At 46.4% G+C, this 18788-nt stretch overlaps 1 protein-coding gene across 2 annotated transcripts in view; it reads right to left on the minus strand.

Annotated features, from left to right (window-relative positions):
* Positions 1 to 397: 397 nt before the first annotated feature.
* grik4 (glutamate receptor, ionotropic, kainate 4) overlaps positions 398 to 18788 on the minus strand; it is a 303979-nt gene continuing 285588 nt past the window's right edge. For both annotated transcript variants that reach the window (XM_076036026.1, XM_076036025.1), the window contains exons 15-21: positions 9317 to 9426; positions 7449 to 7622; positions 6307 to 6472; positions 5478 to 5703; positions 4269 to 4397; positions 4055 to 4173; positions 398 to 2964 (exon numbers count right to left, since the gene is read on the minus strand). In XM_076036026.1, coding sequence (XP_075892141.1) covers positions 2566 to 2964; positions 4055 to 4173; positions 4269 to 4397; positions 5478 to 5703; positions 6307 to 6472; positions 7449 to 7622; positions 9317 to 9426 — 1323 coding nt within the window. In that variant the 3' untranslated portion in view covers positions 398 to 2565. The remainder of the gene's footprint in view (positions 2965 to 4054; positions 4174 to 4268; positions 4398 to 5477; positions 5704 to 6306; positions 6473 to 7448; positions 7623 to 9316; positions 9427 to 18788) is intronic.

The following is an 18788-nucleotide window of genomic DNA, read 5'->3' on the forward strand; positions in this document are numbered from 1 at the left end:
CTCTTCATTGTCTGAGGTCCCACTCGATCACACTATGAGCTTTGGCGTCAGAGTAAAGGCAGACCCACAAATTGGGCCACTGGAGAAATGTGGTATGTTGTTCTTCTCAATAGTGGACCTGCTCTTTGTTTAAATATAGATTATTATTATTAAAAAATATATTTAAAAAAATGGAGAACTAATTGATTTTACAACTAATACTATACATATGTGTTTTCTATTCCATCACATTCCAGAAGATCTCTGTTAAACAGATAGTTGAACATTTTTGCTGATTTCCCTATTGCCATGATCCCTGTAGTCATTTGAGTGGGTACATTCCCTTTAATTACCGGTGACTGTTTGTTTTGAGATCTAGTAGCCAGAGAGAGAGAGTGAACCAAATTGAGGTCAACAACTCCAAAAAACTGCACATACAACACACTACGAAATAATCACGTAACATTGTGAGACAGAGTTGTTTTCAAGGCAAATGTGAGGCTGCAACTACATTCCAGACAACTGCTGGGCGACATTATTTCAAAACAGACCATTCGCGCAGCTACTGCCATTATAAAATAGTTAATTGTTTCCATGTGCCGTAATGCTTCACAACATTACATTATTATCATTTCCTGGGGAATGTAGAAGACGCAACTTCCACAAGAGTCCGTTGGAGTAGTTGGATTGTGTATTTGATCAGTGTTGAGGGAGGGAGACCTGATCATTCACACCCATTTGCTTCACTAATCATCCTGTGTCTTTGATTGACGCTGATAATTTAAGTGAATGTACCTGCTCATATGACCGCATGGATTAACGCAATCTGTGAATTTGCCAAATTGTTAAACAAGGCCTTTAATGTCATAGGTTGGGTTCTTAAAAGAGAAAGAAAGAAAGAAAGAAAGTAAGAAAGAAAGAAGAAATTTTAAGATTTTTTTCTGTAAAAACATTGGTAGCACATGATTTCAGAAGAAACAACCCAAAGCCCACACAGAAGTTCTCGCTGCGGGTTGAATACCGGTTCACTGGAAAGTAAGAGGTGAAAGCAAACATGGAACCGAGTCACGCCGGTTATTCCCCGAAAGCAAATATCAAGCAAAATATAAGACTGGCTATCAGCAGTCAGCAGGTTTCTGGCTGCTTCTAGATGGCGAAGGAAAAACTTGAGTGCATCGACTTAACAAGAGGAGCTGCCGAGATTCCTGCCGCACGTGCTTATGATGCCTCGGGGCACGCACTGCATGCAAAGTATTAACGTGATGGCCATGAGAATGTTTAACTTACTTGAAATACGTCTTTATGGGCCAAGATAGGACAAAATGTCAGGGTGACAACTGCTACATCGGAGCAGTAATTACTGGGAAGGCGGTGATTAAAGCTGCCTTTTCAACAAAAGTTCAATTGCCTCGACATTTAGAGAGAAAAAAAAATCCCTTTACGACATCAGGGCCGTTTAGCTCACTCTGATACACACCGTTTTCATTCAGTGGCACTGAAATAAAAATCTCAGATATTTGAAGGTGGTTAAAAAAAATCTCTTGGGTGCATGGTGAGTTGATGTTTTGAGAGATTGTGAGACAACAGCTGAAGGTGGAGAAAGTGGACACAGAGAGAAAGCAGGACAACGCCACACGTCTGTATGAAGCCATCGTGTTTCTTTTTTTTTTTTTTTTTCCCAAGCCAGTATTCAAAACAGGAAATCCTTCATTCATTCATTTTACCGCTCCCACGGCGACCACCTGGCGGCCTCCTGCCCGCACCCATCACCGCCACTCAGAGATACAACAGTTAAAAGGTTTATAATAGAATATGACTACTAGAAAAGAGGTCCACCGGTCGGCACGTCTCCGTTTGTGACACGCGCCAAGTTGTTGTCGTCTCAAGGCTGCGGTGCTTTTTTTTTCTTTTTTTTTTTTTCTTCCCCTCAGCCACGAGATGAACTCTCATGGAGTTTTTTTTTTTTTTTTTTTGGCACTTTCCAAATAAAAGATTTGAATGACAACATCGTAGAAGTCCGTTTGTCTTTTGCAGCTTATCAGAGGCAATATACGTTTATACAGTGAATTTCAGATAAAAAAAGGAACTTGTTTAAAGTTTTTTTTTTTCCATTTTTAAGAACTATATTATAACAATATTCAGTACCGATAACCCAACGGAGAACAGAAATAAGTTAAAGAGGGAGGGGGGGGAAAAGAAACACAACACAATGATAAATGACTGAAAATACTGCATAGTACAAATGCCCCGTAGCAGTTTTTGTCCGTCCAGTTTTACACAGCGCAGAGGGCCACCAGGGACAGAGCACAACCAGACAGACTCATCAGTCTCTCCTGTGACCAGGTTATAAAAATCCACCCAAGGAGACTCCAAAAAAGAAGAAAAAAAGAAAAGAAAAAGAAAGAGAGACCACTGGCTTTTGCCTTCAAAGCAAAAACAAAGTACACAACTTTGTCCTGCCCTTTCAGTTCAAGCTCCGAATGGCTGAATCCAAAAAAAAAAAAAAAAAAAAAATCCCACGTGATCCTTGAACCCTGGAAAGAGGAGGCGAGGCGTCTCTTGGCAAAGTCACTTCCGCTGCAGTCGCTATTCGGGTTCGCTGCTATTTGTGGTCTTGTCCCACTCTATGCTCTCCTCGCTGTGCGTGGGCGAGGGCAGGGCCCCGGCGACGCCGCCACCGCCTCCGGGACGCATCCTCAGCCCTTGGAAGCGCCGGCACTCGGGGCAGATGCGGATGTGGCTGCAGCCCCTGGCCACCAGGGCGGCCTCCTGGGCCAGTCTGTGGGACAGCGGCTCCGGCAGGCCCGTGCCGGCGCACAGCTTGCCGTTGCTGAGGCCCGCGGCGGCGGCCCGCGCCCGGCGCTCCTCCAGGGGCAGGGGCCGCGGCCGCATGACGGACGCCGCCCGCCGGCGCCTCGCCTGCAGGCTGTCGCGGCACAGGACGATCCCCTGCAGCTCCCGCAGCATCTCCTCGCAGACCGACTGCTGCAAGCACACACACAGGGAGAGAAAGAGTGTGGGCAGGGGGGGATGAGAGAGGGAGGGAAAGGAGGAGAAGCCGGAAGACTGACTGACTGACTGACTGATTGATTGACTGACTGGATCATCACACACTGACCAACAGCAGGCATCTCACCTCTGTACAATGGGGGAGGTGGGAGCGACAGAAAGACAACCGCAGATACAGATAGCGACACATGTTTAATCTCGACAGGCAGACAATGGTAACACAAACACTTTGTCATTGTTCAACGGACCACTGAACACGTACAGTGACACACGATACTGCAGAGGGACCAGCGAGTTCACACACACGCACACACACGCGTACAAGGACAAGGTTGAACATTTCTTAACACTGCTAAAAAAATAAAGAACAAAATCACATCAGCTGGACTTTGACTTTCACATTCTGGATGTTTATTGAAGTAAATTCACAGTGTGAAGTCCATTGGTCAAGACGGCTCGACGATAGCCAAATACACTGGGATGTATTTGGGTTTATATTCTATATATCATTGTGATAAATAGAGTTGTTTTTTTTTTTTTTTAATACAGGTTCTTGGAACAACAGTTCACACACACACACACAATCAGAGGTGAGTTTGGACACAACCACGACTATTTCACCGCTGCAGTGACGAATCGTCCTCTGGCTGAGCGGGCGACTCCTGCTCTTGTGCATACTGGCGCCTAATGCATCTCATGTCTCAGAAGTGGGAAAATTAAGGCTATGGTAAAGCAGTCACAACATTCTTCATCACCTCATTTGGAAGCACCCATGGAGCATGTGATCAACCCCACCCAATGAGATTCACCGCTACGACATTCAGTGTGCGGTGTGTTGTTTTTGGGATACTGGGACATTCGGCTGCTACACTTGACGCATGAGTGAGGCGGGAGTGAGAGAAAACTGAGGTATTTCATTTGAATTTGTGCTGAAGGCTGGAGGCCGGCCCGCGCCTCCTCTTCCTCAGAGCCGGAAGCGGGGGAGCCTGGCAGCCCCGCGGGGGGCGGGGAGCCAGGGAGGGGAGAGGGAGACAAAGCAGACGCAGGTTAGGTAGCCCTCTCTCACCTCGTTTCCCGGCGTCCGCCTCAACATCCAGACAAACTCCAGCACCGCCATGAAGATGGCCACCAGGAGGCCGCACACCAGGACCACGAAGATGCCGCCAATGTTCTCCATGCCCAGACCTGAACTCGCAGAGTTAGGGGAGGTGCAAGGGCGGGGAGAGGAGTTAGCTGCTTGGAAAAAAAAAACAGGTGCTCATAAATAAGAGTGGACAGACCCTTTGCCCGGTGGTCCTCCTCCTTTGGACATTTGCCGCCGTCCCACCACTTCCTCTTGAGGATCTCCAGACGATTGTCCTCCTGCATCTTTAGGATGGCCAGGTCGAATTCGTCACGGTACACTGACCCTGCAGAAGACAAAGAAGATTCATCAAATTAAAAGCAGAAGCTCGAAGAAACAACCCCCAAAAAGTAACATTTGTGTCAAGTTATTGCTCATTCAGTGCTTTTTGTACAAATAAAAATTCAGAGAAAACAAGCCTGTCGGGGAAGGTGGAGAAACCTGTGGCAGGGCTCATTCGTCCAAATTTTGAAAATGAAACGTGCCTGACGGTGAAGTGTGACAAACAGGCGTTTGAAACCTTCGAGCCAGCTTCACAGAAGAGTACAGAGGGAAAATGTTCAAGGCTCAAATCAGCAAGTGAAATAAGCCTGTGGAGAAGAAAAAAAACAATTCTTTCATGCTTTCATGGATTTTGTTCAAATGCGAAAATGTAAAGTACTTCACTCAACTCGTGTGCATTCTTGTGCCGCGGCTAAAACATGTTTGCCTCCCACAAAATCAAGGTCAAATCTGTTTTTTTCTTTAAACTAATGAGATCAGTGTCAACGTTTCAGAGTTCTAATGTTCATAGCATCATATGACACACAAACAGTGTGTGTGTCTGTTTGCTTTGCAATGTGTTAGCTAGAAGGCAGACAAAACAGAGATTTCAATGCAGGGTTACAAGACAAGTTGCTGTGTATATACCTTCCTCATCCTCATCATCATTAAGTCAGTGTAATGTTTTAATACTTCGAAATCAGCAAGAGATTTATTCTCCAGCAGTTCGCCAGGAACAAGACATCCACAGCTCTGCTGCTCCCCTCACAGCGTGCAAACAGCCGCTCTACTGAAGCAGTAAGTCTCCTTCAGTTTCTCCAGTTTTGCATCATTTTCCCCCCCGTGATAACTGCTAATGGTTTGGCTTTTCCGAAGGCTTTCCTTTCAATTACACCCTCCAATGTGGCGTTTACGGTCCATCCTCCAGCTAACGCCCCTTCTCCGTGTTCCTTTTCATCTAAAAACATGAATTATACAACGCAGCTCCGCCTTTATCTGCCTTTCGTCTTTCCTGTCTGCTTTGCTGAACAACCGCTGGCGCCCGCCAGGTCCCCCATGTGGGCGCGTGGGTCAGCCTCTCCTCTCCCCCCCGACCCCGACTCACCTAGCGGCATGCCGATCCCGTAGCCCTTGGTGTCCAGCAGCCCTCCGATCTGGGTCAGGTTGCAGTTCCTCTGGCGGTAGTACTCGTTCATGGTGCTCTCCAGCAGGAAGGCGTAGTTGGAGTTGAGAACGCGGGCGATGCCCTCCTCCGTGCTCTTCACGAACACGCTGGGCTGCTTGGAGTGCATGAAGTTCCACATGCGCTGGTAGGTCTGGTAGCGGGAGTTCTGTGGGAGACGTGAGACGTGGCAAACTTTTACTGACAAAATTCTGCAGTCGAGTTCATGTGAATGCATCGCCCCAAACAAGTAGCTGCAGACTTTTTTTTATTTTAATTTTTTTCACGGAATCTGTCCCCGACATCGCTGGCTGTCCTCTGCTGCTACCTGCCCTGTCCGCCGTGGCTTATTCATGGTCCGCTGGATGCAAAATCTCAAAAAGCGTAGACAAGGGTAATGCGTCTCTCCACCTTCCCACCCAATCATGCCTCGCTGTCCGTGAGCCCCTGTGGAGCACTCTATTTTCCCATACTCTCACATTCACTCTTGAGGTCAACCCCGGAGACGATGAAAGAGGACGGCACGTGCGCCTCTCCTCAGGGGCCTTCCTCCCCCAGGAGGAGGAGGAGGAGGAGGAGGAGGATATCGAATGACTGCAGCAAAGGAGCGGACAGGAAGCAGATAAAAACCGGTGGTTAAAGGACGAGGACAGGAAGGACGGGGGAGGCGATGAGGAGGGTAGCATCGCTGATGGCCCATTGATCACTCTCGGGGGCCCTCAGGTGGGGCCTGTGTGTGCGTGTGTGCAAATGGCCCCCCCGCCCCCCGAACCTGGAAGAAGGTCATGGTGGATCCTCCGTGCATGGTGCCGTACTCTATCGCCGTCTGATCCGCCAGGTCGTCCACCGACTCGATGGGCACCTCCATCCTCTGCACGGTGAGGAAGGCGGCCAGGTTGGCGGTGTAGGACGAGATGATGATCAGGGTGAACGCCCACCTGCGGAGGGAAGCCAGCGGACGGATTGGAGGTTCTCAATGCAAACGGGAGGGCGAGTGTCGGCGAAGTGTGCAGGAGTGATGAAGAGGCGAGCGCACCTGATGGGAGCAGGTGGGGAGGCTCTGCAGGATGTTCATTGGATGGGGTGACTGGGTGAGGGAGTACAGATGGAGATGAGTTTCGCTTTAGAGTGAAATGAAGGTGAGGTTTGAGCGGAAGGACTGCGATTGCAGCGCGTGCAGAGCTGCCAACACAGCCCGGCTCTGAAACCGCTAATGCGGAAAGAGGCTTTGAAGAACAACACACAGATGAGATGCACCACTGTTCAAAAGTTGGGGACTCATTTCTGCATTGAACTCCATTGTAGCCCGTTTGATGAAATAATCTAGCGGACTGCTCTAAGAACATGAAGAGTTGAAATGAAATGAAATGAAAAGAGCAGGACAATCAGTCAGGATGTGCGGAACACATTATGGGATGGATTTGACAGTTGTTGCCTCGACTGAATGGGATTTGTGAGAATGAATGTCAAGTTTGTGGCCATCATTACAGAAGCTGAATGCTTTAAAATGGCAAAAAAAAAAAAATGTAAACATTTCTAAAACCAAGCTTTGTGTTATAATCACTAAACCGTGAGAGAGTAAATAAAGCATCATGGTTTATATTTTAAGGCCTACCTTTGGTGCGTTCACACACAATTTTTGACTATTAGACTTTGGTAATGGTTTTCACAAAACACTGAAATGCTTCCATACTTGTTCTTGACTGATTTTTGTCGAGTCCTAATGATCGCAGAGCATTCAAGATCATTATTTCATGAAGCTGAGTCAGTGGCCCCAAACTGTTGAACGATCGTGTACATTATGCCGAAGGCCAAAATGCATGAAGTCAAAACAGAATGGAGGGAGAAAAAAACCCAAAAAACAACACAGCCGTGTGCGTCGACAGGTTCAGACGAGGGCGCCGGCGTACTCACCACACTCCGCTGACACAGCGGGTGGAAAGAGCCCTGGGCGCAATGGTGGATCCTTGCTGCATGAAGCCTCCAACCGGGAACCAGAAGCTGTTGCCGAGCGAGTACTGGTTAATGAGTAGGTTGCAGCGGCCCTTGAGATAGGGGTGGGGGTTGTACCACTCGTAAGGCGTCAGTCTGGCGGAGAGAATCACAGACGGGGATAAAACGAAACAAAACTGGCAAACAGCGGCCAAAAAGTAAAGTTGTAATGTTTTCTGAATGGAGCGAAACCTGAGAGGCAATTCTAACTGGGCTGACGGCCGCCGATAAATTGTGTCCTTAGGTGCCGGAGTGCATGAGCTCGGGAACCAAGCAAAAATGTTTTCTGGTATTTTATTTTGTTTCCAAAGAATGGTTGGAGAGAAATTGGTAAGAGAGGCTGTAAAAAGGTTTAGAGCCTGGGCTGCAGGTTATGGTGGAGCAAAATATGACGGCGTTATCGGCGCGTGCGGAGTTTGAGATTGAGATCGCTCGGTTTATATAACACCTTCACACACACATAGGGCAGTTTTTACTAGGGTGGTCTGCACTGTTGCCTGAAAGCAAGGAGGTTACTTCAGGTACTATAGTTTCCTTCCACAGACTAAAGACATGCACGTTAGGCTAACCAGCAACTCTGCACCGTCTCTGTCATGTTCTGCGTATCTCCTGTTTTATTTTGGAATCTGTTTATTCTGTTGTCAGCGTCTTTAATTTTACTTCCTGTGTTTGATTCTTGACGTCTGCCACATGTGCCGTCAGCCCTGCCCTTGATTGCTCTCACCTGTGTTCCCCTGCCCCAGTGTATAAATAGTCCTTGTCTCCCTTTGTCTTTATTGGATCATTGTCCTCTGCTGAGGTTCTTGTCACGATGTTCTTGGGGTTTTGCCCAAGTGTTCATTTGCTCGCAGGGCTGCGCTTGTTTTTCCTTAGTGTCTTGTTACGACTTTCTTTTGTACCCACCTTGTCTTTTTGTCTCTCAGTGTGTTTTTGTTATTAGTTACCCTCATGGGACACCCTTAGTTTAGTTTGGTTTACAGTTTAAAATAAACATTGTTCCTCTGAAAAAACAAACAAACCCTGAGTGGTTTGTATCTGGGTAATGCCCCAACGTGCCCGACTGCCTGTCTTGACAGTCTGTAGGTAGAAATTGAATGGCACTTTGGCACTATTGGTCAAATATACAGGAATCTTTGCGTTTTCACTATCCAGATCTGAACTTTTAGGATATTAATTAACAAGGACACGACGGCACGATAAGAACAAGCCACCTGACCCCATACAGCAACTGAACCCAGGACCTTTTTTGCTGTGAGGCAACAGTGCTAATAATTACTCCATAACCAAACTGCCAAACCTAACAATGGATGTTAAGCCAAGTAAGACAAAAAAAAAAGATATTATTAAAATTGACTTTCATCTAACATTTGAGTGTGAAGAGAAGAAACAATTATGATCTCATAGATAAGATAAGGAGGTTCTTTACTATTGTCTATATATTCAGGAGTAACTAAACACACTGGCAGTAGTGACAGCTCTTAGAGATGTAGTGCAATGTTCACAGACGCTGGATATGTACCATTATAGTCCTGCTGTTTCCTTTGATTCCAAATGATTTGCAGCTCTCATTTCAATTACTTTACTGACCAGCAGGTGTCAGTATGACGCCAGGGACCTACCGCCGGCATGAGAGCACGCCTCTGTGACTGTACTGTCGCATCAAGCGAGGAGACTGAGGAGAAAACTGCATCCCCTTCTGAATAACCCTCAAACGAACCCTTGCGTTTTAATGCACTTTTTGTTCTCTGCGCTACGACACCTGCGCGGCGGACTGAGCGTCGTCTCTTTACCTCGCCACCAGAAAGAGGACGCAGCTCACAGCCAAGTAGGCCAACAGCATGAAGAGCCAAACTCCAGGGGAGAAGGGATCCAGGAAGGAGAAGTAGCCTGGCCTCCGTCCCTGCAAGACACACACAGACGCACACAAGCGAACACAAACAACCGCAGGTTGAGGGTTAAATCCATTAAAGCCCAAATTGAGTGCGCAATGCTTTGATGTAACAATAATGTTACACAAGTAAAGACAACATGGCTTGACTTTTTTTTCCACCGCCGCTAAAGGTGAGAGGTGAGGACGAGCTAATTAAAAACCACACGAGTAAAGCCTCTCCAACATTCACCTCCGCGCAGCGAGGTCCAAGAATAATTAGAGGGAAAAAACGTTGGCTCTCTGAACGTCTGTGTGAAGCTTGGTTTAGTTTGGTTGCTGCCTGTGTGATTCGGGAGGGATGAAAAAAAAAAAGGAGACTGGGACAGCAAATAAAGGGAGTTCTGATGTGATAAACGGCGGAGATTTTCCTGCCCCGCACTGATAGCGGAACAATTATGTGCTTCTCATCTGGATGTAAACATTGAGACCGACGCCGTATGAAAGCGCAAAGACAGCCTCCCACTGACTGTCAACAGAGGCACAGGCCTGGGTATTGATACAGCCTCACAATACGTTGTGGAAAAAAAAAAATACTGAGAATAATTAATCATTTCAAGTTTGCATGGAGAAGAACGTAAAAGGTTGCATGATCAACTCAGCCATTGGTTTTGATTGATTTTTGATGTTTTGATTTGACCTATGGTCGATTTGCTGCGCGACTGGAAGAGCACTCTGTCCACCCTGGAGGAAGATTAGCGGCCCCGGCTCAGAAGAGAAAGGCGAACTGTGCCGGGGCATCAATGGGCCGCTCTGTACTGGTGTGGACTTTGAGCCAGTGGCAGAGGAGATAAAGTAGCTCAGGCTGACTTGGCAGGCGGCCGACCAGTGGGGGATATAGGGGCTAATTCCTCATGTTCCATCATCCAGCACCATCGGCAATCGTCCTTTAAACGAAACCAATTAAGGACGAGCCCTCGCCGAGTGCGAGAAGACGTTTGGTTGAGTCCTTTATTTCTCCTTGCGCTCCTGCGTTGGGGTGTGTGTATCCAGGCTGTCCGAGCGGAAGCGGAGGAATATTAGCTGTTTACAAACACACACACACACACGCACACAGATGCGCGCAGACACACACAGATGCGCACGTGCGCCGATTTAATACACTGCAGTGCTTGTCCAGGGCCCTAGAGACTCTTAAACAGAGGAAGATGACTCAAACAAAGCCACAGCACGCGAGGACCAAGGAAGCAACATAAGTGTATATCAGAAAAGCATACATTAAATGGATTTTAAAGCATTTTTAAAGGGATTTTTATTAACATATATATATGTATGGGGAATTTATTTTGCAGGAAACAATTCAATCATTTCAATAATTTATTTACTAGACATGGCAGAAAGTAGCCTCGTGTTTTTTTTCTTTTTTTTTTGTGGAACAAATTTGAATGCTGTGGAATAAATTTGGGCCACGACTTCAAAAAAAATGTGGGTCCTGACTCTCCATCAGCTGAGAACCACTGCTCTAGCTAGGATTATTAGCTTTAGCAGAAAGCTTCAGAGCAGAAAGTGGGAGATCCAGTCAATTTCTACTGAGATTAAAAAAAAATTGATGTTTTCTCCCGTGTCTACGAGTGTAATTCTTGTAATAGCGATACCGCCTGTTATTGCGACAATGAAGCCAGTTGCAAAGAAAGGGACATCCATCTCATTTTGTGGCGGGATGCAACTGCCGCAAATTGGTCATCGTCGTCAAGGAGCCTTTGGTCGGCGGTGGGATTATTAGCGTAATGGTGGTATGTGCTGACGAAACCCCCCCCCGCCAACTTTGCCGCTTCAGCCCCGCGTGCTGAACCAGCGTTTTTGTTAACGGTGCGCCCCGCTCGTCCACGTCCTGAGCACCCACCCAGGTGCCATTATCGAGATGAAGGGAAGCTGCGCAGGTTCCCAAGTTAAACAGATGGCGGAGGGAAGGCGCAGCCGAGCGGATCAGGAATAGAGACAGACAGGGGAGGCGTGGTGAGACCGAGATCACACAGACAAAAGGAAAACAGGGCGCTGCGCTGGGAAAACTCTGCCGCCGTATTGTGTCTCACCGCTTTAAGGTTTGCAGACGAAAAAAAAGTTATCTTTTCAGGAGCAGGGTGGGGGAAATTACCCACAGAGAGGCTTCAAGGAGACGGTAATGAGCACACAGAAATTCCAGATAAGCTAAAAAAGAGAGCACTTAAGTTGTGTCTTTGCACTTCCTGAGATGTGTCGGCGTTCTCTCGAGAGGCATTTCATTCCCTTCTCGAAACTTCATTTACCTTTAATAATCGACTTGTGGCAACGAACAAAATGAGGTTTGCAATAAAATTGACTCCATTTGGATTATAATATTCTATTATTATAGAATTTATGTGACTGGTTGCCTATATAACGATCACGCCCAGCCCCACAGAGCAGCCGGCTAATTAACAAATGTTATCGCCGGACCGACGGACGGAGAGATCAAATCCATGCCGCTGCACTATCAAGGTTCTCATTGGGAATGTTTGTGCGCCTCCTTAAATGTCAAATCTCAATGTGAAAGAAAAAAAAAAGTTCTGACAAAATAGTTCTTGCATCAGACTGTTCACAACACGGTCTGAGGTCTCTCGAGAAACTGGGTCACATTTTCTAAAAGAGGCACTGCCGTTGAGTTCTACTCGCTCTATACTTCTTGGTGCTTTGAGCAGCAGGAGCTGAGTGACATCTCGCTCCATTATTTTCAAGTAAAGGCAGACATTTCTACTGCTGATCCTGCCGACACTTTGCAGCCGTTTTCCAAAACAATCTAGATAAATAAAGCCGTGGCAAAGGCTCTGAATAGCAGAAAAACAAAAAACTGTTGTCTTCGACCTGCTAGATACGTAAACACTGAAAGATCTCCCAACTTTTTAATTTTTTTTTTAAATATCTCTACGTGTCACAATCAGCCCCCCAGAATCCAAGATGGCTGCCCATTTATTTCAATGAAGTTGCTCACCTAGGGCATACACCAAAAAAGTTTTTGACTTCCGCATTAATGGGCTCATAGAGCATGCGCAGTCGTGTCACTTCCCATAATGCCTCTGTAACTCACATGATCTATTTGGCCACTCAGAACGATTCTGGAGAACGTCACTTGCAGACACGTCAGGACACAGCCAATCAGAACGAGCTGAGACACAGCAGCACGTACGTACGTCTTTTTGTATTGCGGTCTATGTGGAAAAAGGTTTTCGGGCCCATGGGATTTTTTTGCTGCAGTACCTCGAGTGGCCACTGGGAAAAACCAGTGCTCCGCCTTATTGCCAGTCCTGTATCCAGCTCTTATAAGACATTAATCTTCACGATACTTGGCCTTGCGTGATAGCTAATGTTAATTCTATCTAACCACATGTTAAAATGAGGCATCAACAGTGTGGCAGTCATATAAAAGAGATACAGATTAATCTTTGTAAAATGGCACAGCAAGAAGCCTCAATAATCCGTCAACACTTCAGAATTACCTGTCGTGAAACTACTGAAATTATATTGAAAAAAACTAAAAGAAAACACAAAGACAATGCTTTTTGTCAATAAGTCCAGTATGCGTCGACCAGTGGCGTGGGCAGAATTTGTGCCACTACAAAATTGATGGGTCATCTTTCCCCAGAAGAAGTAACTTTGTTTAGCTGGTGTTTTAGTGGCCATACAAAGATGGTTAAATGGTAAGCTAAAAAAGCTGTCAACCACTGACTGTAGATAAAGGTGGATGGGGCCAAAAAACTGCATTCCATCGCTTGAACAGCAGGGGTTGCCAAATATGGTTGCAAAAAGTCGAATCAATACGAAAAGGATCACTAAGTTCATACTTTTACAAATTTATCAAAAATCTTTTGGTTGGTCGAAATGGCTAATACGTGGAGCCATTGGCACCATCTTGCAAATCATCTAAGACAGAGAAAATTCGATGGCCGAAAGCGAGCCAGACAAAAGAATGGCAAAGATTTGATGAAGATGTGGATTTGGGTTTAGAATCGATGGCCAACGGTGATGTGGAGAAGAGACTGCAAACAATGACAACCGTGGTCAGGGCTTTTGCAGCAGAGAGATTTGGAACAGAAGAATAGCGGGTTAAACAGCCATATGTCAAAAATAGCAGAGCAGAAAAAAATCCACAACATTCGACAAGCGCTAAAGATCCTCAGAAAGCAACATAAAAACGCAAGGTGATGAAGAAAGGGGACCATTAGCAGAGTTAAGAGCAATGCTCTTAACAGAATACCACCGAAGACGTAGGAGAGAAAGGGCACAAAAAAGACCTGCACTAATCGCCAACCCATTCCAGTTCACAAAGCAACTGCTTGGCCAGAAGAGAAGTGGTATGCTGATGTGTTCTAGGGAAAATTTGGATGAGTATCTTAGAACAACATACAGCGACCCAAGGAGAGAAGTTGATTTGGGACATTGCGATATCCTCATCAAACCATCCAAACCCATGAAGCCCTTAAAACTTTGGGAGCTGCAGTTAAATGAGGTACAACAGGTCGGGAAAAAGGCCACAGCTGGAGCTGCCCTGGGTCAAAGTGGTACGACATATAACATCTATAAACACTGTCCTCTACTTTTGAAGTGGTTGTGGAAAATTCTAAAGGTCATCTGAAGGAGAGGCAAAGTCCCAAATCAATGGAAACAAGCAAATGGAGTGTGGATTCCAAAGGAAGAAAACTCAGAAAAGATTGACCAGTTCAGGATGATATCCCTATTTAGTGTCGAGGGGATAATGTTCTTCAGTGTGATGGCAACACGCCTAACAGAGTACTTCCTAGAAAACAAATACATTGACACCTCTTTTCAGAAAGGTGGAATTCCAGGGGTGCCAGTGTGCTTGGAACACAAAGGAGTTGTTTTACAACTGTTGAGAGAAGCCAGGGAGAACAAGGGCAACCTGGCGGTGCTCTGGTTGGATTTGGCTAATGCCTACGGCTCAATCCTCCACAGACTTGTGGAGAAGGCTCTGCAAAAGCATCACGTTCCAGAAAACATCAGGGAACTCATAATGGACTATCATAACAACTTTCATGTGAGAGTTTCAGCAGGACCCGAAACATCTGACTGGTGCAGGCTTGAAATTGGCATTATAACAGGCTGTACACTTTCAGTCATTTTGTTCTCGCTGGCAATGAATATGCTTGTAAAATCTGCAGAACCGGAATGTCGAGGGCACAAAATCAAAATCAGGAATCCGCCAGCCATCAATCCGTGCATTTATGGATGATCTGACTGTGACAACTGAGTCAGTACCAGGGGCAAGGTGGATCCTTAAGGGCCTAGAAAAGCTGATGGGGTGTGCGAGGATGTCTTTCAGACCATCGAAATCTAGATCAGTCGTGCTGAGGAAGGGAAAAGTCATTGGAAAAAGCAGCTTCTCAATAGAAAACACAACTATTCCAACAATCACAGAGAACTCCGTCAAAAGCCTGAGAAAAACATTTAATGCAGCTCTCAAAGATAAAGCAGCGATTAGTAACACACGTGACGAGTGCTAGCAATGGTTGAAAGAGGTCGACAAAACAGGCCTCCCAGGGTGATTCAAAGCATGGATATACCAGCATGGAATCTTACCAAGGCTACTCTGGCCACTGCTCTTGTACGAATTCCCAATAACAACTGTCACCGCATTGGAGAAGGTAATCAGCCGTTTTTTTGCGATGATGGCTGGGACTATCAAGAAGTATCAGCAGTTCTGCACTCTACAGTAATAGCTGTAAACTTAGGCTCCCCTTCAAATCAATTGAGGAAGAGTTTAAAGTTATGAGAGCTAGAGAAGTGCGGCAGTACATAGAGTCTTCAGATCCAAAGGTGGCTGGTGCAGGAGTCACGGTAAAAACTGAAAATGCAGCCACAAAAAATCAAGTTCCTCATTGGAGCTGTGTAGGACGTCCTTCCAAGCCCGTCCAATTTGCATCGTTGAGGCCTAGAGAAGCCTACATGCCAACTTTGTGGAAATATTGGGACTCTGGAACATATCTTAAGTTGCTGTACTGTTACTGTTGGCGACATGACCGGGTGCTCCGAGCAATTGCTGAAAACATCTTCAATGCAATCAACAACAGCCGGAGGAAAGGGATGGCTAAAAATACAATTCCTTTTGTCAGAGAAGGGAAGAGGGCAAATCAGGAAGAGAGTCAAAGGGGGCTGCTCCTTTCTGCCAAGGACTGGAGAATGGAGGCAGACCTGGACAAGCAGCTCCGATTCCCACCACACATCGCAGATACAATGTTACGGCCAGACATTGTTCTGTGGTCAGATTCATCAAAGCATCTCCTCATGATTGAGGTCACTGTTCCATGGGAGGAGAGAATGGAGGAGGCCTATGAGCGGAAGAGGGAAGCATATGAGGAGCTGAAGTCCAGCTGCCAGAACAGAGGCTGGCGAGCCAGGTGTTGGCCCCTGGAGGTTGAGTGCAGGGGCTTTGCAAGCCAGTCACTGAGCAAAGCCTTCAGGGCACTCGGCATTGGGGGTGGGGAAAAGTCCAGAGCCATATCTGCCATCACAGACGCTGCAGAGAAGGCGTCAAGGTGGCTCTGGTTGAAGAGGGGAGATCCGTGGGTTGCTGCTAGGGCACAGGCCAGGGTCTGATCAGCCTTGATCGGGTCACCTGGGTGAGGATGTATGATGTTCCAAACACCCAAAACATCCTATTACCCCAGGAAACATCACTGATGATGTGCCCTAGCAATGCATTCATTTGGAATGTTTCTGATAATATATATAAGAAAATTCATGAAACAGGACTTGTCTGATTTGGCCAAATTCCAAGTAAAAAATGCCATAAAGTTGTGGCTTAGCTACAGTTCAGTAGCCAAGGGTAAACGCTGACCACCAGGTGGGCAGGTGTTGGGGTACACCTCCTCATGTTAAAATCAGCTCTCACCTCCAATACCACCCACACATCCAAATATGGAATCATCCAGGTTCAAAACGGACTGGCCGCTCAACATGGCGCTGATAGTTAAAAAAAAAAAAATTACGCTTCCATGTAACATGTACGCAAACCAGTGGTTGACGTCACAATGACTAAGTCCATCATTCCATATAGTCAGTGATGTAGACTAATGTACCTGGCAGTCCATCCAAGGATGAGCACCATTGTTTAAATGCTGCTGGCGGGCCAGTCATCTCTCGGTTGGAGTTTGTGTGTGCAAGGCTCACTGTCAGTGTCTGCACTAGACAGTGTGTGCGCGCGCGCGTCTGTGTGTGTCTGTGCGTGTGTGCATGTTTAAAGCTTGTCAGCAGCTGTCCATGCCGTCAGTCATCTCCAGTGGGGCGTACACGCTACGTGCCTGGGCATAGCGGCGCACAGGGAGCGCCAGACCTCTAGTTATGGAAGCAGCACACGACGGGCCAGATCCACAAGGTGATTGTGCAGCTTTTGCGGGAGAAAAACCTGTGCAAATAGGGCCGAAAAAATTGGATTCTGGCCACAGAATGCAAACAAAGGTAAAAAAATGTGATGAGGCGCAAGTAGCATCACAGATGCCGCAGACATTTATTTTGCCCAAAATTACTCCCTGTCCTACGCAAGTAAGCCCATTTAGGAACAGTAGGAGTGTCAGAAGTTTAGTATATTTCTGGTATTGAAATATATTGGATGACGTAAAGGGCCAAGTGACAGGGCTCATATCTTAAAAAGGGGATTTATTAAAGCGTTTGAAGACATATACCTTGCAGACCTATAAGGTACACTTACTTGATCAGTAATTGTCTGTTCTACAAGGTCATTCTTTGCACAAAGCCAACAATACATGCATTCACTTGGTTGGATGTAACACGGAGCACTGCAGTCACTGTAGGTGTTAGCGTCGGCATACCATTAGGGTAAAAAACCTCTGTGGATACGCCGCTAAAGTGGGGCAGATTGCGGGCGCAATCCATTCTTAGGGGATCTGGCCCTGTGGCTTATCTGGATCATTGTGTTCAAAGGGGGATGAACACCTGGGGAAGATGAATTTCCTCGGGAAAAGAAATGATAACGAACACGATGCAATGCAATTGCAAAAAAGGAGCACTTGGTGGGCCCAATTTATCATACGGCTGCACAGCAGAATTGTTGGCCCACGTTCATTTCCATTCATCAGTAAGGTGTGACCACATCTCATGCCAGGTCAGACCTTGTGTAGGGCACTTTGAAACCGGCGTGTGATGCATCACCTTTGATACAGCGTAGTAATAGAAGAAGGGCGAGAATTACTACATCATACATTAGATCATAGCGGCACAGTTCAAGTTCAGAGTGTCAGTGAGATTAGTCACGTAGATTAGAATTGGCATCTCAAATGTGCTCTCCATTGCAACTTGCAGATACATCGCTTTAAATGTTTTGCAGCCTGAGCTTTGATGTGATTTGTGTGTGCGTGTACGTGCGTGTGCGCGTGTATCCTATGTGATGAATGAGAGTTTTCTTTGTTAATCTGCTTTAAAGATTATCAAGACTGCTTTCAATTTTTTTTATATTTGTCCCGAAGCGCTCAATAATGTCGCTGAGGAAGATATTGAAGATTGGAGCAGAAAAAAACTTTTATTGTTCAACAAGTGAGGCATTAGAAGAGAAGCTCTCAGGCGTTAATAGCTTGGAGGACAGGGTAGCTATTTAGAACGTTATTAAACTCAGCTTTATTGAAAAGAAAGAAAAAAACATATATTTATTTGTACCCTCACTGTCACGTCTGGCAGAATCAAGCCAGAACTCAATCGCAAATTGTGGTGCTTTCAGCGGAGAACTATTATTTCAGGCTGGGGTCTGAGAGACGCTGCTGCTTGGAGCCAGTGTAGGTCAGGTCAGGTCAAAATGCCAGTATGAATACTTTCAGTTACATTACCGGCCAATACAGAACATACTTTTTCGAGCTGTGGTGGTTGAAAAAAGTTGTTGGACATTCAATGCATTTGTGATGTATTGGATTCAAAATCAAAGTCTCCCATAACCCACCCACATTCTCTGAAGGCGAAGGTGTGAGCTCCACAGCTCGTCTCGTCATCAGAAAGTAGCCGTCTAGCATCGCGCTCAAGTCAATAACAGAGCGTAGAGCAAAGCAAAGGGCAGAGTCCAATGCAGACGTACTGCGGGGTGGGGGTGGGGGTGGGGGTTGAGCGTACGCCAGTATCTGTTTACGTCTCAACCGAGACGAGTGGCGACAGAGGCGCTCGTCTGTTGCAGTGCAGCAGTCGTGTATCCCCGCCCCGTCTCTAGCAGCGAAGGTTAATCGCTCATTCCTTTTACCTTCGCGCTGCCCTTGTTCCGCTCTGTCACTCCCCTGGGATTTGCCTGGAGGGTGTCTGAGGGAGCGGGTGAGGTTAGCCAGTCAAGGATTCCACCTAGTCATCCCGCCTCTTGGTATTCATGCCAC

The sequence above is a fragment of the Nelusetta ayraudi genome, unplaced genomic scaffold (assembly GCF_046127955.1).
Source record: "Nelusetta ayraudi isolate G7.1 ecotype Tasmania unplaced genomic scaffold, CSIRO-AGI_Nayr_v1 ptg000048l, whole genome shotgun sequence".
Taxonomy (NCBI): Eukaryota; Metazoa; Chordata; class Actinopteri; order Tetraodontiformes; family Monacanthidae; genus Nelusetta; species Nelusetta ayraudi.